This window comes from Salminus brasiliensis, chromosome 8, assembly GCF_030463535.1.
Source record: "Salminus brasiliensis chromosome 8, fSalBra1.hap2, whole genome shotgun sequence".
Classification (NCBI taxonomy): domain Eukaryota; kingdom Metazoa; phylum Chordata; class Actinopteri; order Characiformes; family Bryconidae; genus Salminus; species Salminus brasiliensis.
This window is the reverse complement of record NC_132885.1, coordinates 14,443,213-14,466,975: the sequence shown is the minus strand read 5'-3', so window position 1 is coordinate 14,466,975 and position 23,763 is coordinate 14,443,213. Positions and strand designations below refer to the sequence as shown.

The window sequence follows — 23,763 nt, the reverse complement described above, 5'->3', positions numbered from 1 at the left end:
TTATCAGTTGGGCTCAAACCCATGACCTTATAGTTCATGGTCACTTTCCCTGACTGCAGGGCTAAAACCACCCCATTATTACATTACAAATGCTAAATACAAAACCTCTTCTTAAACAGCAGTTTAGGAGACGTGTGTGCAGGTTGTACTGGGGGGTCTTTGTGACAGCCAACGGGGGGTAGAGCCCATTTTCCATATATATGTGACAGGATAATCCACTCAATCTGTAGAACTGTATTTCTATACACCCAGGAAACACTGAGCGAGAGCCTCTAATGTTTAATTACATTTTGTGTGGCTCTATAAGAAACAACTGGAAGCTTATTAAGTGATATGCATCGTTTCGTGGATATTATGTATAGCACTCAGTGGGATGCACTACTCACAGAAAAAAGGCATTTTTGTCTGAATGTAAACAGATAAAGAAATATACAGTACATTTACAGTAATGTACTGTGTGAGGTTTTATGCCCCTACAGTACACTAAAACTACTCGCCTTGGTAATAACAGATGAAGGTAAACATGAATACAGTGAAACAGAAGAAGGTAGTTGGGATCTTGTGAACTAGTTTAAAGCATAAAGCTTGGTTCCAGATTTCTCCTGGACCAGTCCTTCAGTCAGTGGATTTGTTCAATTCTAACACTATTCCATCAATTTATTCCAATCATTAAGCACTGATTTACCAGATCAGGTGTTGGACGATAACTATAAATAATACTAGACTCCCATGAGGAGAGCCTAGAAGATATTTTAATGAGCATAGTGATGTAAAATCACAACTTTTTGTATAAAAGTTATTAGTATTCATTCTAATATTAGTGTTTTACTGAGCAAATAAAACACTTACTGGGCAGATAAGGAGCTTTTTCATTCTTATTTACGTGTTTATGTATTCCTATACATTCACAACAGAAACAAAAATATTGTTTGGTGATTTTTATTTCCTTGTTTGTTTGTTGCGTAAATAAATAATAAAAGAGCCTCTAAGTGTTTATTGTGCAGTGTATAGGTCTTTCCCAAGAACCACATCTCTCGTCTCAGTATTGTGTCACAGTTAAATAGGCTTATCAACACACTAAATGAATAGTGAATATATAGGCTTAACACTCTAATTAATGACACACACATCCACTCATTAAATTTGTTTTGATGTGTCTCGTCTGCAGCGGAGGGGGGAAAAAAGCACACACTGCCGTTTCGAAAAACATTTTAATGATCTTTTATTGTCCTTTGTCCCTATGAATACATGAAAATACATTTACGTCGACTGTAGTTATGGCAATATTGTACATACACACACATATAAACATGTATGTGGTGTGTTTCAAAATGTTATATCAATAGCAAATGTACATTAAGTACACGTATGTGCAAGTGTATCTCATGTACAAATACATTATATGAAATGCAGGTACATTTCATATAGAATTTCCATATATAAAAATGCACACTTACACACTTAATAATAAGTGCACACACATTCACATGCACACTACAATTCACAAAGGAGTAAAGCGATTTATTAGAATCCAAAAACGGAAATCTGCATTTAGAGACCTTGAAGAAGACCTATACAGCCCACAATATCCTTTACCCATTGTGGTTTAAGTGAGTAGATTTCAAAGAGTTTCAAAGTTTTGTTTGTATCTTAAGTAAGTGTGCAAATATCTTTGCCTCGACACTCTCTCTGGTGTGTCTCATCGATCATTTGTGCAGCTACTACAACTGCTCAGTGTAGGGACAGTCTTTCTGAGGTAGACTGCTCAAGTCAAGACAAGCGTTTTCTTTTTCCCCCACTTTGTTTTTCTACTTTTTTTTTTCCTTTTTATACAAATGCATGACATTCAAAAAAGACAGAACATAGGTACTACATGTGTGTATGTAGCAATGAGGTAGAAATGGTTTTAGAGAACAATGTTTGAATAGAAAACTGATACAACAGCAACATCTGGAAGAGTGCTGGAGAACGCAGGACAAAGAACATACACAGGGAGGTGGAAAAAAAGAAATACACTAAACAATATTCAAGTGAGTCGAGGGGCTGTTACCACGCTGAGGGGGAAAAGAAAAAAAAAAAAAAGTGTGCTTTAAACCTTTTGTACTTCACAGAGTCAGTTGCATTTTCCACCAAATGCAGTCCTTTAACTCAACGCTTTTGTTCTCAATCACTACCAAGAACTTCCAAGTTAAGAAAGATATGGCCAGAGACCTTCCAGAGGAGATATATGCAAGTGAATGCTGGTGAATGCCTGTTCACACAGCACAGTGGTATTCTGCAAGCCTTTTGCAAATGATGACGCTTGTGAATATCATGTTATTCACAATATGTCAGAGGGCTCTGCAAATCAATGCTATTTGGCTTAGGTGAATGTAGAAGCAAATAAGTCTGTGTCACGATACTGTCAAAAACAGTGGTTTAGCCTAAAAAATACATTTCATGTGGTAACCAGCAATCCAGGTCAAATAAATACATTGAAGGAAACAAAACAAAAGCAGTCAATTATATGCATTCAAATAGACTTCTGCCTCGTTCCACTTTTTACAGTGTAAATCAGCACAGGCTAAATTGCCGTTGTATACCATATACAGTACTGTGCCAAGATTTTGGACACCATTTATCTCAGCAGTAATCGGTGTTTTGCCTTTAAAACACCAGATCACATTAGAACAGACACTAGTAAACAAAAATACAGTAAAAAGAGGCTTGAGTAGTTGAGATTTAACATTATTAAGGTAGGGGTGGGCAATATGACAGTATTTTGTGGTATCCTGATACACAATATGTTTTTAACAGCATATTGTCAATATCATCAGTATTTAAAGAACACTGACCAACCATTTCATTGCAGAGACTGTAATTAATCCTGCTTAATTAAATCGGGTAGAAAAATCACTACTCAGTATGCCAGAGTATCTGGTGAATTTTGTATGCATGACAAAATATCACAATAAATATTGTGAAAATGTCTTCAGATATTATGATTTAATATTGCCCAGTCCTACATTAAGCAGTGATTTACCAAACCAGGTGTAAATAACTCTAAATGATACTAGACTCCAATGAGGAGAGATTGGATGTGTTAATAAACACAGTGATGTAAAAACACCACTTTATTTGAATCAACATTATTTGTATTTATTCTGATATTAGTGTCTCACAGATTAAATAAACACTTACACTTAAATAAACCCAGATATGGAGCCTTTTGATTCAGATTTTCCCCAGGTGCATAAAACCTTTGTACAGTACTGTATATACTTCATGCCCAGGTTTCATTTGGGATCAGTCTGTCCTGAAGCAAAATGGCTGCATTTGCTTTGGTGCCAAGAGAAGACACTTGGCTGGAACTCAAAATCTAAAAAGTGCATCTGACAAATTGCACAAGAACATTTACTTACTTTGCCATGATGAAATATGTAATTACAGGCCAGACCAAATCCAAAGGTAATCTACTGGATGGACACCAAACATGGCTGGCGTCTCGATCTGCTGAGCATACGTCACGTTATGAATGCAAAACAGTAAAACGAGTGACATTTTACAGCTAATAAAAGGACTAACTGCACTGTCTGTCATAAAAGGAAGGGATATGCACTGATGGAAGTCATATATACATGTAGTGGAGGAAGCGACAGCTCCAGCGGCTAAATAAGCACCATCAATGGGGGAAAATTGCAGTGCTGAGAAGAAACGTGTCTGGCCAACACCAGAGGACGTATAATATCCTCACTAGCAATCCCGACGCATTATATAGCGGACGGGAGCAGTAAAAGGCCTGGGAGAAACAGAGAGGGGAAATGAAACAAGGCAGCTTCCCTCGAAGCGTCTGTAGGGTTCTCCTTCAGTGCTGTACACGGGCAGCTCTGCACCACTCCGCTAGTGCTTCACAAAACGCATAAATGTTCAGGCAACAGAAAAGGATAAAAAAAAGGCTGAGAGTAAACAAACAAACAAACAAAAACATACATTCAAACACAAGGCTTTCTCTTACTTTCCCTCGTGTGCAGTAAACATAGGTGCAGGCTTCTTTAATCTCCAGTGCTGATGCCCAAGTATGTGACTAGCTGTTGACTGTTAGTGAAGAAAAGAGCTGCCAACAATAAGGACAGGGACACCAACGGAGGGCGTCCAGAGAATGGTGCCCTCAGAGTGCTACACAAAACCCATGAAGTATGTGTATGAAGTGGGGGTAGTGTGCACTATGTATTGTGAGCAGAAGAATTGCACAGATAGTGTCAAGAGAGTGGCATTTGTTGATTCTTTTGATTGGGGGGAAAAAAGCAGCTAGTTCTACGAGCAGGCTTTCTAGCTGAGCGAGCCTAAAAAGGTTAGGACGTCAAGCTAGCCTCTTTAATTCTGCTTTCAGAGGAAACAGTGCTAAACTGAGGTAGAAAAAGAACGCAGGGTACACATGATCCTTCAGGATTGTTACACAGATGACACACAGCAGCAGAACAGAGTAAAAAAAACAACAAAAAAAACCCATAAAGAACAAGATTTCTCAATCTGTAGAGATAACATCTGGTGGTCTTTTTTTTTTTTTTTTTTTGGAAAAAAGGTTTTGGTTCACCCCAATGCGTCTGTCTTTTCTGTCCACTGACAAAGAGACAAATACACAGAGTTTTACAAAACACAAACGCCGTGGTCCGCTGCATCTCCTCTTTTGTGGCTAAGGCTTCGAACGAACCTTATCGGCACAATAAGCTGTGCCCATCTCTAACACATGAGCTTGCGCCACAGAGTCAGTACTGTGCTATGCATGAGGACAGGGTGCTGTAGTCAATACTGGCACACAATTCAGAATTCTTCATTCTTCAACCCTTTACTTCAAGCAGTACTCAGAATGGAATTGTTTTCTTCAAGATTCGATAAAATAAAGAAAAGAACATAAAAGAAATACCCCCCCACACACACTTTTCTTCTCCCAAACAACCCAGAAATGCTCTGGTTACATTCATAGTCATATTCTTCTCTTTTTTTTTTATTCAACTGAGGTGAACCTTTTTACCGAATGCAAATCAAAACCAAACCCAATGTTAACTGCAATATGTAGTGCTTTGACACAATCTTTTGAGGTACTGTACAAATCACAATCACTTTCCTGAGTTTTTGAAGAAAATCAAAGCAAATGGAGTCTATAAATTAGGATCCAGATTACAAATGCCACAAAAACTTTCTCACGCCCACTTAGGGCCTGCAGACCAGACTCGGTTGAGGGTTACTGTTGTCTTTCTGTGGTTTTCTTTTTTTGTTGTTTTTTTTGTTTTGTTTTTCAGGTGTGTTTTTGTTTTTTGACAGAATTGACAAAAAAAGCAGAACATATCCGTTTTAGTCTCAGGTTAAAGCTTTCTATATTAGCACATGCCACCAAAGTAGATTGTGAGGCAAAACAACCAAAATACAAAATAATAAAGCACCACTTTAGGCACTTGATTGCAACAGAATCTCAAAAAGAGCATAATGATATTTACACACAACGGAGTTCGTCCTCGCAGTCATCTCAGTGATACTGCACCTCAGTAAGTGATGCTCGGTTTCAGCAGAGTTGAGCCAAGGAGCACGGTTTCTCTGTTGGACTATGTGCAAAGGGCCAGACATGGACTTAAGCATAGCTATGCATCATTCAGGTCTTTCTGAATGTCCTTACCACTGTTCTTTAAGGGTCACTAGCATTTGTAACACCCACCCTTCAAAACTGCATGTTTCACCCAAAGAATTCTGAATTGTATCCTCTCTTTAGAGCAGGAGAGGCTGCCCCATGTGGTTCCCCCTAACCTCCCCTCTTACTGACTACAGCCAAACATTTTATTCCACTCAGTGTATGTGTCCAGTTCTTTCTGCGATATGCTGGGCTGGATTTTGCAAAAGACATTCTCAAAGTCTTGGTACGACAGCGGCCTCATCTGACCCGGCATGATTCCGGAAAGGTCCGCGCCGGACATGCCGTGCAAAGGTCCTACTATGGCCTCCTGGCAGAGCCGGACTACATCCAGCCCTGAGAATCCTTCGGTCCGCTGGACAAGCAGTGCCACCTCTTTGTCGCTGAGGCAGTAGTTGTGCTGGGCGAGCACCTGGCTGATGAGCTGGTGCCGTGCTGTAGTGTCCGGGAGTGGGATGAGCAACCTCTTAACAAAGTACCTACGCAGGGATTCGTCGATCTCCTCTGGCTTGCTAGTGGAACAGATGACCAGGACATGATCCTCTGGCGAGCTTAGCACCCCGTCCAGCTGCAGGAGCAGCTCACTTTTGATACGGTTTACTGGGCTCTCTTCACTTAGCTGGCCTGACAGCAGCAGATCTACGTCGCTAACGAAGACTACCGAAGGCTGCCGGCAGCGAGCCACGAGAAACGAGGCCTGTACCACCTTGTCTCCCTCCCCTAGCCACTTAGTGACCAGTGCCGAGCCGCTGAGCTGGAGGAATGCAGCGCCCAGTTGGCTTGCAACGCAGCGGGCCAACAGTGTCCGTCCTGTGCCCTGAGGTCCGAAGAAGAGGATGCTGCGAGGCAACGGTGCCAGGCCGCTAAACATGTCCGGCCTCAGTATGGGCCACAGGACCTCCTCCTTAATGGTTGCCTTGGCCAGCTCCAGGCCGGCGATGTCGCTCCAGTCAACAGGTGGTGTCTGCTGCAGAATCTCGGTGGTGACCATCTCCACAAGGCCGGCATCACTATTCTTTAGCTGTTCCTCGGCCAGATGGCCACTTGAAGTCACTGTACCGACGGAATGGGACAAGTGCTGCCTGTGCTCTTCGCCGTGCTCGCTCATGACAGGGGAGCCAAACTTCCCGAACGACTCTCCCGATCGCACCGATCCCATGGATCCTTTGGACGATCTATACGATGGAGGAGTAATAGCCCTGCCAGACTGACCACCAAATTTATGCTGCTGGTCTGAGGACATTGACTGCTTTGTGGGCTTAAACGGCAGAGATGACGTGTCAGCACTTCTGTCAAACCCATTCCCTCTGCTTGAATCAGCGATGCTGTTATCTGGCATCCTGTACATGGGGCTTTGAGTCGAGCGCTGTTGGCTATAGCTGAAATTTCCATAACTGGAGTCCATGTCTCCTTGCCCCGTCATGTAAAAAGCTTTCCTTTTCAGTGAGTTGGCGGAGCTGCCGTTCAGAGGTGTTGGTGCAATCGGCGCATGGCTATGTGACTGGTAGGAATAGCCAGGGAGAGTGGAAGGGGGCAGTGGGGTGGGCGCTGCAATGCCTGAGGGCAGGTATGCTGAGGGAGGTGGGGCTCCCCCAGGGCTGTAGCCGGGAGCAACGGCAGCCTGGGGGGGATAGCCTGCAGGAGGGTAGTTGTAGCCAGAGAGGTTGGGCGAGCCTGCATTGTAGCTGGGCACCAGCGTTGGAGGAGGGGGAGGAGGAGGAGGCGGAGGAGGAGGCTGAAGGAGCCCACTACTGTGTAATGGAGAGGGATGTGGAGAGGCCAGGGATGGGGTGCTTTGCCCGCCGCTGTAGGTGGAATGCAGGTACGTGCCATTGTAGCCCCCAGCAAATTCCTGAGAGGGGATCCCCGAGTGCAGGGCAGCAGGTGTGTGGCTTCCGCAGCCACTGCTGGAATAGCTGGGTTCACTTAGGCTGCTCGGCACTCCTGCAGAGCTGCAGACGCTGGCCGTAGAGTCCCCTGGGGGTAAAGCGGCCGGAACAACGGCCTTGCTTGCAGAGATCACATCTGCAGTGCAGTTCATGGGGTAGATCCCTTCTTGCCATGCTTCACTTTCTGATTTGCGTCCGTTCAGGAGTCCTGCGGCACCTTCCGGATACGAGCACAGCAGCGCTCTCTCGCCAGGACCCTCCAGGATGCCAGAGTATTTTTCTGCGTACTTCTTCAGGAGGTTGGAGGCAGTGAGGGCTGAGATGTCATCGTTGGCCCAGGCGTATTGGTAGGTTCTTTGCAGGTGCCCGCGGTACGCCTCAGCCTTATGAGCCGGGGAGCGGGTTGTGGAAGAGATGTCGAAGTGCTGCTCTGCCCACTGCGCATGCTCTGGGGTCCACTGCATCTTTAAGCCTAAATATCCCCAACAAAACAAAAGAACAAACACCAGTGTCAGAAACTTGATGAATAACGTTCAGGATCAGCAAAGCACCCCCTTCTTTTTTTGTGAAACTCTGCAGAATCAATGATCCAATACATGATTGCTTTTAAACAGAGAGAGAGAGAGAGAGAGAGAACAGCAAGAACAACACAAAAATATTACTTTCTATTTCCTACTCTGCAGCTCTCCTGGAGTGCAGGCTACATATCACAGGGCCTGCTGACAGTTAGTATCACAGGAGCAGTGCGGATTTGGGCACCCAGCACCTGGTTAGCACAGTATAATGCACCCTGCACACAGCGGAGTGACACAGACATCGCAGGTCACTCTATAATCCAACTCTCATCTAAAGCAGTCCCAGACAGTTTCAAATCTGCTTGGAGGAGTGCAGCAAAGCAATCTCCCAGGCAGCGCTCCGCTGCTTTCATCACACAAACCCCACAGCACGGCATGAATTACAACAGCTCTCTGTCTGCCTGCTGCCTCCTGGAGCACTGCGAACTGGAAAAGGGGAAAAAACATGTCTCTCTTGTCTTTTCTTTCTCTCTCTCTCCCTCGCTCTCTCTCTCTCTCTCTCTCTCTCTCTCTCTCTCTGGCTCAGTTGCTCTCTCTCTCTCTCTCTCTCTCTCTCTCTCTCTCTCTCTCCTCTTTACAGCTTCTCTCTCTTTTATTGCCTCCGGGGCTCAAAAGCCACCATCAAGTTTAATCCCAAACTCCATCTGCAAACACAAGTAGTTACATATGCTGTCATCTTAGACTCAGCATGGGATTATCAAAGAGACATTTACTCGAGAAGCCATGGGATGACACAAACGGTCCGCACACACACGTACACGCGCGCACACACACACACACACACACACACACACACACACACACACACACACAGAATAGACTACTGATGAGAGTGGAAGTCAGCCTTGTTATCCCACAGGCTGTGTTGTAGCCAAACACACACACGCATTCTTGATTATCTGGACTCACTAGACCTTAATGCATACACACAAACACATACACATGTTCCACACAAAAAAGACAACAGAATTTAGGTGTTACAGGGGTGTTTTTTCATATATCTAATTCCCAATCGGTAAATCCGGTAAAGTTATTGTTATAACACAGTGATCTACTACTGAAACAAACAACTGTATTGACAATGGAGTTAATGGGTGATAGTGATATTCAATATTTTGTGCATCTCCTAATGATGACATTATTAGCTATACAATCCAGACTGTCGTGTATATATATATATATAGCAATTATTAGGGTATTAAAAAAATTCCTGCTTTTGTTGAAGGAACTGTCTCTGCTTCCAGGGCTTTCTAGATTTCAAAGCTGTGAGGATTTGATTGCATTTAGCAATCAAAGGTCAAGATGTTGGATAATCATCATCCCAATAGGTACATGTTTATCTGCTCCAGACAGCCCCATTCTATTGCCAGGACTAGTCAAGCTGTGTGTGTGCATTTTCACATCTGTGTCAGCAATGAGTGCATTGTTTTGAGTTTTGTGTCCACAAACTAACAAACTAATTGTGTCCACAAACTAATTGACAAATATATATATATATATATATATATATATATATATATATATATATATATATATATATATATATATATATATCTCAGTGCACAGTGTACGAACATCACGTGAACTGACAGGTGGAACAAACAAGCTGATATCTGATTAAGCAACACGGTAGATTCCAGCATTAAATTAACACCTACAGTGATGAATTAACACATACAGATTTTATTTGGGTGCTGCAAGACTGAAACAAACACTGTAAGTATTCAACACAAGGGATTTTGCTGTTTGCACTGTAAATTGTGATTCTCCACTGTTAAAGCTTTCAAGTCTGGGACTAGGTGAAGTCTGTGTGTACAACACTGGCCCATGGTATAAATCTCCAGCTCTGTTCCAGGAGTTCAGAGCCAGTATTGTATAGTACACAGCACAGCCTTTTTTTTTCTTTCTACAGTAGCAGCGAGGCATGTGGTTTTCTCCATCCACCACCTTCCCAGCAGCCTGCCTTAACAGCACACACACACACACACACAAACACACACGCACGCACACACACACACCGAGCGCTAATTAGCAGGATGATGCTGCGCTAATTGTGTTAATTTACAAGGTTTTAGTCAAAGGGATCGGCGCTATGGCTGGCAAGGCTGTCAGGCCTGCGAGCTAATGACTAAGAAAGGCTAAAGACAAAGCGCTGGCATGAACATGGCAGGCATGCCAGGAAGCCCATTAATAACATCAGCAGTAAAAAGCTGCACTCCAAACAATGGCAGGAGTCAATACTATTACTCCGACAAATCATACACGCTTAGATTATTAGGAAATTAATGCCACATTTTATGCACTTTGCTGGAAAGCGCTTTTGATTTGCTATTATGTTGCATTTTGCAGTGTTTTATGTGTGCTCCCGGGCCTGCGCATTACGCATTAGGCTATGCCTGGTTTCTGCTGTGGGACATACGGTATTCCCACGGCAATCCATTTGAGATGTATGTAAAGATTTATCTTCGATAATAATGTGTACTGAGTGGAGGACATATATTTTCCTTGATCTGAGGATGAGCTTTCATTTCTCCGAGCAGACTATAAACTGTGTGGCGTGTACTCCAGCGCTGTTAAAAGATTACCTTGGGAATTTGGCGGCTCAGTTATCTTCGAGCCTCTGTACATCCACTCGTTAATACATTTATTACTCATCTTTCATGTTCCACTTTCAAACACACATATATATATATATTTATATACTGCTCCGCTCAAAGAGGTAGGTCTTTATAGAGGACGTGGGTGTTAAACTTGCTAGAATAAAGTAAGACGTTTGGAGAGGCTAAAATCCTCCGCAGCGCGAGTGTGCGTACACAGAGCTTTCAAACAATACTCCAGTCTCTCATTCTAATGACTTTTCTGAAACGCACCACACGCTAACAAAAGAATTCAGCAAATTCAGCTCTAGCCATTTAACAAGCCTAACAAATTACCAGCCTCTTACAATAATAAGGCAGGGATGTCTTCCTCAAACCGTTAAAAGTGTTTAAGTCCACTGAAATGAGACATCAGGAGATTTAGTTACAGTGGTAACAGATGGGTGGTGGGGGGCAGGGTTGCTGAGCAAAATACTGTATTATAGCACATCTAAATCCATATAATGCTCTCTAAGTCTCAATGTTTATACACATATTCCTGCCTTTCTACCACATAATGCACAATCCCATCTGGGTCCCCTCTTTTATGGTACTTTGCGTGATCTAATCCATGCTCGCCTTTCAGATTACACACTCAATACTGATCAGGTGGGATTTGAATACAGTAAAACAACTGAACTGTGCATGGGGTGAAGGAGAGGGACAGACAGAGACAGGAAAGGAAAAAATCAAGTGAGAGAGAAACAGGGAGAGCGCAAGGGAGCGAGGGGGAGCGCGTGAGAGAGAGAGAGAGAGAGAGTGCACTGCAGAAGATGAATCATCTCCAGTTTAGTTTTAGACTGCACTAAATCAGCTGCAGCTCCTGCATGCTCTTCATGCTTCTGCGGCCGGGCTGCTAGCAGTGTGACACAACAATAAATAACACAAACACACAGACAAACCTATCTCTTTCTCCAAATATAAAAATGTCACTCCCACTGCTCCCATATGTCTTATCCTGCCATTGCTTTTTGGGGACAATGTTACACTACAGCCCTTTAAACAAGAAGCCCTGTTTACCTGTGTTGTGTATTGTGTACTGTGATCCTTTAACAACTGCTGGAGCATCCATGCTGTTCATGTCATATTTTACCACAAACACCAAATCCACAAGTACACGTCACACTCTATTTACTGGCCATTTCATATGCAATATGTAAATATGATTGTGTGTGGTTGTGTGTGTGTGTGTGTGTGTGTGTGTGTGTGTGGGGGGTGGGTGGGTGGGTGGGTATTGATCAAATTCAATGTCATGAAATTACAGAATCTTGTGTTAATACAGGTAATGCAATCCTGCTTGTTCAGTGCTGGTACTTTATATGTAAATGGGAAGACTTTGATGTTTTGTTGTGTTCTCTTTTAAATATCTCCTAAAATGACAAAACAGTAAAGCATGGATAAATACTGAATAATCTATTAATAGGTGTGTCTAATTAGTTGTATGTGTATATTAATAACTATAAATTGTATTGTATTGCTGCTACAGAGTGATTCAGAATTAACAGTAGCACATTTTCACAGTGTAAGAATACCTCGAGACTACATTTCTGTACTAATTTAACACTACTTGATTGAATTTGTTTATATATTTAATAATCTATAGATTTAAATCTCATCTCATATTTATCATAACACTATCTTATACTCTACAATTCAAGAACAACCAGAAACTGCAAACAAAAAACAAACAAAGGTCACATTTCTAATTAACTAACTATTAGATACACATACTAATACACGAATACACGTGAATTTAAAACATTCATTTAACCCAATTAATTAAAAGCAAGGCCTAAGTCTCTCAAACTGATTCAAAGACTGAGTGTATCTGGCTACTACTGATCCGCTTAACATGTTGGCTACTAAAATATCTACTATAATCAATAAGTAATGATTTAAAATTGGTCTAAATTGCTTTATTTACACTGTTTATGGATTTGAGTTCTGGAAAGATTGATACTCTTTAATACTGCTTTGCTGTCTCCTGTTAAAGTGGGACAGAAGATGATCTACCCCTAACAAACATTTACAATTAGCATTTTACCTCAATTACAGCTATTTAAGCTGCTTGAGTTGCTCAGTTGGCTCTGTGTTTGAGTTCTCCTCCATGTTGCTTCCATGTCGCAGACTGGAAAGGGCAGAGTCACATGGCTACAGTGTGTTATTAGTGGGTTTTTAAGGGGACAGTACATGAACACAAACAGTGGGGGCAGTACTAAGACATTTTTTTTTAATGTATTTATAGAATCTTTACAAAATCAGAAAAATCGATATGGGCAAGATTACGTCAGTTAGAGGTTCTGGTTTAGATTAATTTGGGATGAACTGTCCAGCCCCAACACTTAACATCATTTACTTGAGAATGTTATGCCATTTCACATCCCCCAGAAATGACATCACATCTACACCGTTTAAAATATTTAACATGTGATATTCTCAAGATGAACTAAACGACTGAGTTTGATCAGTAAAGCACCACTACATGAAGCTTAAGTCTAAGTATCTCACTTTATTCATTGTTCCACTTTACTACAGTTCCCCCCCCATATACACTTATACATATAAATAGTATGATAAAGTTGCAATAAACTGTTGTTAATGTATAAGGGGCACAAAACAGAAAAAATTAATTACTGTGTGTTCAGATCACGATACACCAGAATACACAACATATCGCTCTAGGAGTCAGAATACACCTAAGAGAATTACCTGAAACATAGAAACAGAATCTGCTGGCTGTCTGCATTTGTTTGCAATACTCATGCACATGCTCTCCAAACCGCTGCCAATGAGACAATGAGAAGAAGAGGGAAACGAGACTAGACACAACAAGCACTGACCTGCTCTCTCGCTTTAGTTGCATTTGGCATAACTGGTGCTCATTTCATTAGAGGATGTCTGAAGACAGGCGGAGGACCTCCGCTCAAATTCCACTCATTGGCTCACCACAAAAGCCCTTTGTTTAATTTACCAGTGTCTGTGCGAGGCTACCTTTACAGTACGGCTGGCAAATCTTAGATTACACTCGCTGTCAGAATCCACTCCGCTCAAGCAGAAAGTCAAAGCACGAGTCGCAGAGCACTGACAGATAAAGATTTTTTAAGGGTAGCTTTGTTGTTGATAACAGGTGAGTAATATCCAGCAAACAACACAAGACGATGGGTTTATTTAGAGCGCAATGTGCCCAGTTCACCCAGGACTCAATCATCTACAGTATACATCCTTACAACCACAAGTCTGTAATATACAAAAGTAGCAAAAAAAACTGAGCACTGAAACATACAAATCAAGTATCTGGCTGAACTGCTAATTGCTCATCCAAATAATTAAAGATGAGCAAGTCCTGCATCAACTTTTATAGGCTGCACTGTCTTCCCCAGGCCTGTCAGTAATTATGTATGGTTTGTGCAGGCATCTAATAGGTGTGTTATTAGTGAGAGTGATCAACAGTAAACCCCCGGAGAGGAAGCTCTGCTACAGCGCACTGTTTAATTTCAGACACTGTGATCATGGCCAATGAAACAGAGAAGCTGACCTTTTTGGGAGCTATTAATCTGGCTAGCCTTGGCCGATTTTAAGCAAACAGCGGCGCGCCCGCGCTCTGTCCGTCCAATTTCCCAGTGCGTAAATTGGACTGCCGCTTGCACAATTCTCTATTCATTACTGCGCAGCTGAAAGGAAGCACAGAGGTGGCGGAGTGGTTTTCTTTTCCTTTTTTTAGTGTGTGTGTGTGTGTGTGTGTGTGTGAGTGAGAGAGAGAGCGTGCGTACGTGAGTGTATGAACACGCAATGGCTTCTAGCAGAATTCCCAAGCTCTCCTTCTATCACCCTCTCTCTCTCTCTCTCTCTCTCTCTCTCTTTTAGGCTGGGGGGGGATGGGGTTTGCTTTAGGAGGAAGCTGTCGTAATTGAAACGTGGCCTAATCAGACTCATTACCATTTTGGCCAATTTGCACCACCAAAGATGCTTATTAGGTAACTGTGTTTAATAAAGCGCTCTTTAGAAAGCTAACTGTAATGAGCTCTTTAGAGTCAGGTCCGAGCGTGATTATGCCAGTGGAAGTGTTTAGCTGGGCTCAGGCAGACGGCTACATTTAGTCATGTACAATGTCATAATTAAGCCACACAACCTGCTTTCCCCGGCGCACAATGAACACGGCTGCAACCAGAGAAACTCAGAAAAATATTTATAATTACTGATCATTACAGCCCAGGGATTTTTATCTGTGGATGTAAACATAATTATGAGAGCCTCTTCCTTTCATAATGCGCACACAGCACACTCAACATGACAAGCGTGCGAATACTGTGGACAGACATTAATTACGTTTATAAATAAAAACAAGCTCATATTCCTCTTCTAATGCACTGTGGAGATGTGTTTCCCCCTCTCCCTCTCTCTCTCTCTTGCTCTATACCAAGCACCTCCTCAACAACCCCCCACACCCCCCCAGCCCCAGGTGGGGGGATGGTATACAGTTCTAATTCAATCTCTGCTGGTAATCGTTATGGCAACAGAAGGCCATTCATCTTACATATCAACTTAAAACCATTTAAAGTCAATTTGGAAATCCATGTCCCACTCATTCTGATGGGTCCGGGAGACCAGAGGGCATCATTAAGCTCCTAATTTAGCCAAGAAATTCAGTCAATGTCCCTTTTCCTGCTGCACAGCACACGCCAAGACTCCCAGTGCCCAGCCACTGGAGGTGGTGGAGAAGAGATCATGCAGTTCTAATGCGTCGTGACCACACGACAAACAATGCTTCAAAAATAAATAAATAAATAAATAAATAAATAAATAAACCTGCATCGTCACCCTACCTCCAGGGTACAGTGATTTAATTAAGCTTTCTAAACACAATTAATCAACTAATTAGCCTTAAATGCATGTCACAGGATGAAGTCCACATCATTTAGTGACTTGGCTAATTGTGATCTTGAGCTACCCTATGAGAGGAAAATTATCATAATACCAACATCCACAAATGCTCTCAATGGGGGGATTTTAGATCAGTTTGACATTAGGAGGTCTAAAGAAAACAGCAAGAACGTATGTTCTTCTGAAGGATGCCAGATCATAATGCGGGTATGTTAATGTGCTCACAGCTCTCACAGCCCTATTCAAATATATTAAAAATATATAAATAAAAGAACAATAAAAATAAAAGAAAAAATAAGAATCCTGCAGTTTTTTTGTTCAGACACCTTCTGAATAGTACCTGTGAAGTGGAACCTCACCTCAACTTTTCAACACAAAAAACTTCCCCAGCTGTTGGTAGAGCTAGCCTGCTCAGCAACATCTGAACACAATGATTACAATGAGCAACTCTCATAGTAAATTGGTCAATGGCAGATTTGCAGATTAACAGCTCCAGCTTTAGTCTGGTTACGCTGCCCAGTGGTTAAGTGGCACCGTCCAGCTGTCTGTACTCGAAGCAGTAATTATGACGCACACATCAGCAGCTAAATGAACGATGATTCTGTTGCTCAATCTCAAGCACCATGGATAAGGTGACTCACCTCATGTGTGTGGACAAAAAACAGGCAAATGGATGGATGGACACCTAATGTTAATGCAGGTAACAAGCTGTTAGGAAATAAACAAGTAAATACAGACAGGAAAAAAATTTGCACCAAAATGCACAGAGCCCATGAGCCAGCTGAGTGTCCTGTGGAAGCGTGTCTTCAGACACAAGGCGAAGCACTGATTTTTCATTTCTTTAGACCATCACAGCTTGAGGCTTCCTTTACCCTGTCTGTTTGCATTTTCAGACCCTGCATCTTAAGAAATGTGAACAAACCCTCGGCTTAAAAAGTCTCCTCGTATTAATGATAACGTTTACCACCGTGGAATGGAACAGTATGAGGAGGGGGATAACTGTGAAAGCAAATTCCACTGAGAGACAAAAGAAAAAAGAGGGGTTTACTGTGCTTATCTAATACCATTATAGCTGCATTTCATTATTAAACAACTAACCAACGCTAACTAACTGCTGCAATCCCATTCGTTTTACCTGTAAACACTTCTCCTCTACTATGTGCTATGTCATACAGTAAGGCGTTCAGATGAGATCACCTGTAATATTTGTGATGCACAGAGCCACAGATGATGGCTTTCTCCATAGCTCCTCTGAAGTGTGAGATGGTTGCTCATGCGGAGTGTTCTCTATAGTACAGACGGCCTATGTGCTACAGATCAAACAGGTTAATATGGAGAGAACACAAGGGGGGAAAAATCTACAAACCCAAGCTAAAATAAGCTTTTTCAGAGTGTGATGCAAGATCAGGGGTAAATCCACTGGGAACGAAGGCAAATGGATACATGTAAAATATTGGTTTACCCACTTTTCCCAGCACGGATCCAGTTCTGACTTCACTAAGCTTAACAACATTTTTCCATCTTCTAATCGTCTGCCCGAGTTCAGAACCTGAGCGCTTGCTCGGAGCTCAGTCAGTCAAGCTGTCAGTTAGCCACGTCCACGCGTTGGTGTATGCGAAGAGAATACCTGGAGGAGGTTAATAAGGTGATTTACCTCTAATGTGCCATCTGCTTTTGTCTCAGCGCCACTGTCAGCATGCTACAACTTAACTCCCCGTATGCAAGCGTACGTCTCACAGCAGACGCAGAAATGTGTGTGTGTGTGTGTGTGTGTGATGGAGCGGCTCCATTACCGCTTACGCTGCTCGCTCGCTGAAGACAAATACCGCGGCGGGCCAGGAGACATTTGGAAAGAAAAAGGTGGGGAGAGGCCGGAAGCGAGCAGATGCGCGCCGTATGCTAGGAGTAGGGTGTGAATTTATATGGGCACTTATCTTTAATGTAGTTGGCATGTCACTCAAGCAGTCAATTTCCGAAGACAAGGCCACTCTTTGTAACTGGGCGTAATATTCATGATTGTGTTCGGAGAGAAGACGTGGCGCGCGCACAGCCTGCTGTGACAGAGCTGTAATCATTTCAATCTGCTAAACACCGATTATGCCTCTCAAAGCGTCTGACTGTTTCACTGATGCAATGCTCTGTCTCTCCTCTCCCTCTGTTCTTCAGCCCCTCCTCTCTTCCTCTTCCTTTCCCTCCTCTTCTCATCTCTTCCTCGCCCCCTTTTTTCTACTCTTGTTTACTCGTCAGGTAATGTGAATTGAAGAAGGTGGTGAACTGCTGCTCATCTAATGATTCAAGAGATCCTCTTTACTGTAAGACCGTGTTTACATGAGCACTTCCAGGTCGCTAGTATTCGTGCTGGGCGATATGACCTTAAATCAGTATCCTGATTAATTGCAATTAATGAATGATTATATTAGCTGCTCAAGTTGCTTAGATGGCTTGATGTCAGACTTCTCTTCCATGTTCCTCCCATGTCGCAGACTGGTTGTCATGTGACTACACATGCAGCAGTATGTTTTTAGGGGACAATACATAAAAACGTAGTGGGTAAAGTACTAGAAGAAATTTTTTTTTTTTTTTAAATTAGAGGCTTTGAATATTGATTTTCATTCATTCTTGAGCAATTGTCCGACCTTAGCTAGTATCAGTCCACCTGAGGTTTGTTATGGGACATAGAAGCATGGATAGATTAATGGATATTTAGGGGGACAAATACTGAAGAGACTGCTTAGAAGGTTTACCGCAGTAGGTGTACATATCAAGGATGTATGATAATGTTGGCATCATATTGGTATTGGCAGGTAATTATTAAGAAAAAATATTAATTTCAGTTTTTTTAAATCTGCAGCTATGGGCATATTTTGTTTAGTGCAATGAATAATGTGTACAGTGAATAACCTAGGTCTGGGGCTAGGCTATAAGGTAAAAATATTATATGACATTTTTACCATAGAGCCTAACCCCAGGCCAGGTTTCTCCAGGAAGCTAATTCTAGTATATCTAGTCCCATTTTCAACATTTTATCAATGTCTATTTATCCACATTTGCAGATGTGTACATGAAAACAAAGAGATGCTATAATTAACCAATTATTATTCATCATTAATCTAAAATAATGAAACAATTTACATATCAATGCATCAATAATACATATGACAACAAAAAACATGCAGTCACTCCATAGTACAGAGGAAATATTTTCAGATCTAGTAGACTCAAACATTTTTACGGAACCATCCACCTCAAATCTGACTTTATGGGCACTATACATACAGCACAGTGTGCTTTACCAGCCTTTCTACCACCCCATAACCAGGAGGCTAACTCCTCCTTCTCCTACTGCTGTCATCCATCAGTCCTAACACAATGAGCTAATTATTTAGCCAATAACCGCTCCACAACGCACATTACACTGAGGTAATTATAAATCATTACACATGCTACGCTTTCTGATATTAAGTGGCTGGTAAGTACGGTGGATGCATCATATTTCAAGAGCAGACAATATACGTGAACATGACAGCAGGGAGAATAATGAGTATCCATTATCTTATATTGCTTGCAATAATAATTTTCAAGACCCTCGTTTCATGAAGGGTGGTCCATCAGATGCTTAGCACAAAGACGTTCCTACGTAATCCAAAATGGATCTTTAAAGGTCATTAGCAGAAGTGAGGTAACACACAATCCATGAGAGCCCCCCCCCCCCAACATGCACTCCCTTCTTCACTCCCCTGTTGATCTGTACATCTTTTTACTTCGAAAAAGGTACTGAGATAAGCCAAACCAGCACGCACACACTTCCACACACATGCATACACAGACAACATGGATCCAGAGGGAATACAACCTAATTTGAGCACTGATATGAGCTTTGGAGCAGTTCAAAGACAACATTTGCAATGGCTGTCTACCACAATTTGAAATTATGTCCGAGATGCCATGAAAATCAAGCCTGTCTATGATTTTTATTGAAGTTCAGCAACTGGTTACTTCTTATAACAATAAAATATCTATCGGGAATGCTGAGTGAACTCTCTGCCTAGCCAGATACACTGTCTCCCACAAGCCGCAATTCAACAGTTCAAACTCTGAGGATAAACACAAACCAACAAAACATGTGTTCAGTCCAACACTGTGTAAAGCACAGGTGGTAATTTGGTGAAAATACATAAGTGTATCTTGGTTAAGTATAAAACATCACAGCTGCCTAAATATGAGCCTCAGTTTAGCTAAATTGCAGATGGTCAAATTCGCCATATAAGTGGTCTATCAAACATAGCATGTCTGCCATTCTGAGGAGGACCAAGTCCATAAAAGTGAAGGAGCAGATGCCTGTAAGCCCTTATTTGTCAATCATTCTTCAGGGATAAAGAGTATACTTGTGGATGGCATTGGCTATTATTGATAGTACAGGGAGAGAGAAAGAGAGAGGGGGAAGAGTGGCCCTCTCAAACCTGTACATGGAAATGAAAAATAAATAAACATTAAAGTAAATGAAAATACTGAAGCAGAAAGAGGACCTCGGGGACATGGAAAGGGGTTATCTTGGATGAACAAGTCAGAAGATTTGCCACAGAAAAACACACTCATGGAAATGTTCCTTTTGTACATAACCAAGGTACTGTGGGAAGAACAGTGTTGTGAAGAGCACTTGACCTTGTTCATAACAAAGCCTTCTTTTGTAAGTACAGAAAAATAGCCAATTGACTACGGACAAGTTCCTTTTGCCATTTATCAAACCTTTGAATTTAGTGAATGAATTTGATGCTTTAAAAACTTAATTTCCAAAACTTAGTCATTTAATTTCAATAAAGGAGACAGCAATGCTGAAGTGAAGAGTGTGTTCCAAGGACAGACAACGGTCAAAGCACTTTGAATGAAAAATATCTTTACATGGTCTTCTATAGAGGGGCGTAAGCACAGTCAGCAGACAAAAGGCAGATCCACGTCGACAGAGTTCTGTTAAAACATTTAAATCACAAAGAAGAGAAGAAAAAAAGACCCTTCCCTAACAGCTAATAACGTATTCAATGATTAACAAGATGTTTCGACTAGACCTTTCTAATAGCAAATGTGTAAAAACAAAACAACTGGAAGAGGTTATTCATTTCAGTGATCTGCTGCTGTGTTGCTTAGTTGACCCATCCTAATCCATAACTACATTATATGTCCATATATGTGTTTATATGTTTGCACACCCCTTCTAATGAACGCATTCAGCTACTTCAGTAATCAGCTACCCATTGCTACACACAGCTTGTCTAATCCCTGTAGAGAAGTACTGCCAATAGAACTAGGACTCTCGGGAGCAAATAAACATGAACCTATTGGCACCATGCCCAATGCCAGACATAGGCAAAGCCCTCCAGCATTGTGATGGTAGGGTGCTGATCATCCAACATCCTGACCTCACTAACACTCCTGTCACTAAAGTAATCAAGTCCTCAGAGCAATGCTCCAGAATCTAGTAGATGGATAAACTCTTTTTTTAACCCTTGATTTCAGAAGAAACAATGAATGAGCAGGTGTACCAATACTTTTGTCCATCTAATGTATTTTACTATGACTACTGTTGGGTTCCTGGCCAATCTCCATGAAACAATATTTATTTACTATATGTGTTTGCTTTATTAATATTCATATAACCTGTTTCAGGACTGTGAATCCATTTAATATAATACTCAGTAGGGGCCTGAAGTATAAACACCCTACAGTGAACCAGAATAGAAATTCTGAATCTCCAGTATTCACAAAACAGATAAAGGGTTCATATCATGGAAACTAATTGTCCTTTCTTTTTAATAAAAAACAGAAAATAGAATGCAGAATTAATGACTATGGACTGAACTATGTCTGAATGATATTTTTGGTATGTAAAGCCACTTAATAATATAAATACACACTGGAAAATGTAAAATTACTAAAATTACTGAAACATTTCACTTGATGTGATGTACAAGATTGACATACTAGCAGATAAGTGATACTGATAAGTCTATGCAACAGGTGTCCTTGACAAGTCCAAAGTCAACTGAAATATCAAAACAGGAAGCTGAAAGATGCTTCACAATAAAAGTCCAGAACATTTGCACTTTATTTGTTTCTAGACAATATATACAATAGTAACGTGCATCAATTAATGCTATAGTCAATAGTTGTTGTATTGTAGTTTGATTGATAGAATTATCTACACTTTATTATTATGAAGCAGTAAAGCTGTGAAGCTTAAGTTATTGGTTTTGGATAGAACAATACAGTTAGAACACAGGTTTAGTTGCTGACTTCTCTGTAAACTCCAGACACTTTTTTAGTTGATTTGCTTTACTAATAAAGGACTGAGCAGATAATGCAGATATTGATCCTAACTATAAATACTGCCCCCTCTTAACAAATAAAGTGTTCCTCCTAATTGTATGCATCATTTTCTCATATTCCAAAGACTCTTGCACATTACTGTACATGTTTTAAGCAAATATGCTCCAAATGTTAAAAGTTTATGGGCTCGAAATGGCAGGATGTAGGTGGAGAAGTTGGATTTCTCCAGCTCTGAGGGTATTTAATAGAGATGAACAGCCTCTATCGATAAAATGAACCTCCTCTTGAGAAGAGCTCTACTGAAGCACTTAAGCACTAAATGAATAAGCAACATTATGCAAATTTTTAGCACATAAAGCTTTTGGTGCTTCACCATCAGGCTTCATAGACCTAAATAGTTTCTGGCTTCAAGACTTTGAGCAAACACGGACAGCACTTCTGCAAAGTTCTGTGACACAAAGGGACATTTTGATCTGTTTTTAAAGACTAAGTTTTAAATCTAAGAGAGATGCCATGTTAAGGCCTCGCCGCTGGCAGAGGCACACACATGCAAGGCTTCCTATCTGTGAGCAGTGAGAGAGTGTGAAAGTGATCTATCAGTAAGACCTGCATGGAGCTGAACTCGTTTTGGCTAGCGAGCTTCCAGCACTGGCTCGAGTTTGTCCGCAGATCAGAGCAGGCAGCTTGTGTTCAGCTGCTGCATATGAAAGTGAGCTGGCCCGAACTCAAACTCTCCCCGCAGTCGATGTGTTGAATAATGTATCTCAAGGTGTCACGAGGGCCTCTGCAGCCTTTTCTGAGCCAGATTTAAATGTTTACACTCAATTGAGTACAGCTATGATACATACACTCTATCACACACGCGCAAACAAATAATGTATGCCTCTAATCGGCATTTGGCTGTTTTGAAGAGCGCACAGTGAAGACTGATAGATCAGAGTCTCTCTGTGTAGATGTAAATATCCAAGCGTTTATTATGCTGCGCTAGAGCTGCATTTAATGCTTCATGCGTAAATTCAATTCAGACTGTTAAAAACAATAATCTTCTGCTTAATCAATGACTAATGGAGTCATAACTGTTAGCAAAGCCAATCAACAATATTTGTGATTGTAAAATGATTTACACTCACAATCAGTAGAGAAATCTGGTGTAATAATAAATAACTGTCAGACCAATATTAGATATAGTTGCTGTCACTCAAAAACCATGAATCTCCATTTTTGCCGTCAAAATAATTGACGGACCAAGAAAAATGCTCCAAAATGATAAAAGAATAAAATCAATTAAATAGTCATTTTTTCCCCTTCTCTAGTAAAGCTGCCATTTTGAAGATATAAGATTTTTGTGGGACAGCGATGATATGCAAATATGCTTTTTATTACCTTGTCTGGCTAAATATGCAATAAAGAAATATGATGCCTACCTTTATATATTTCAGAATGCTCTGTAACAAATGGTAACCTAAAACAAATGACTTGTTTTTAAAGTGTTTTATTTTAAAAATATATAAAAAACATCTCAGCAGAGAGAAAGTTTTTATAGTTTGTGTATTTAGGAAATTGTTTCACAGTTTTATCTACAGTTAGATATTAAAAGTTTATTATATTTTTAATACTAGTGATGTGGCAAATATTCCAATACTATTTTAATACCCTTCAATGCTCTTCAAATACTTTTCATGGCCTATTTTAATAAGCTACATGTAACTGGACTTATTAAAGTAACGCTGACTAACTGACTTAAGCTTTTGGTGCTTCACCATCACTGACTAACTTCAAGTTTCATGAAAAAAGTGCAT

At 41.1% G+C, this 23,763-nt stretch overlaps 1 protein-coding gene across 3 annotated transcripts in view; it reads right to left on the bottom strand.

Moving 5' to 3' along the window:
* Positions 1-1,032: 1,032 nt before the first annotated feature.
* Positions 1,033-23,763, bottom strand: part of fign (fidgetin) — a 56,477-nt gene continuing 33,746 nt past the window's right edge. For all 3 annotated transcript variants that reach the window (XM_072685724.1, XM_072685725.1, XM_072685722.1), the window contains exon 2: positions 1,033-8,023. In XM_072685724.1, coding sequence (XP_072541825.1) covers positions 5,787-8,015 — 2,229 coding nt within the window. In that variant the 5' untranslated portion in view covers positions 8,016-8,023 and the 3' untranslated portion in view covers positions 1,033-5,786. The remainder of the gene's footprint in view (positions 8,024-23,763) is intronic.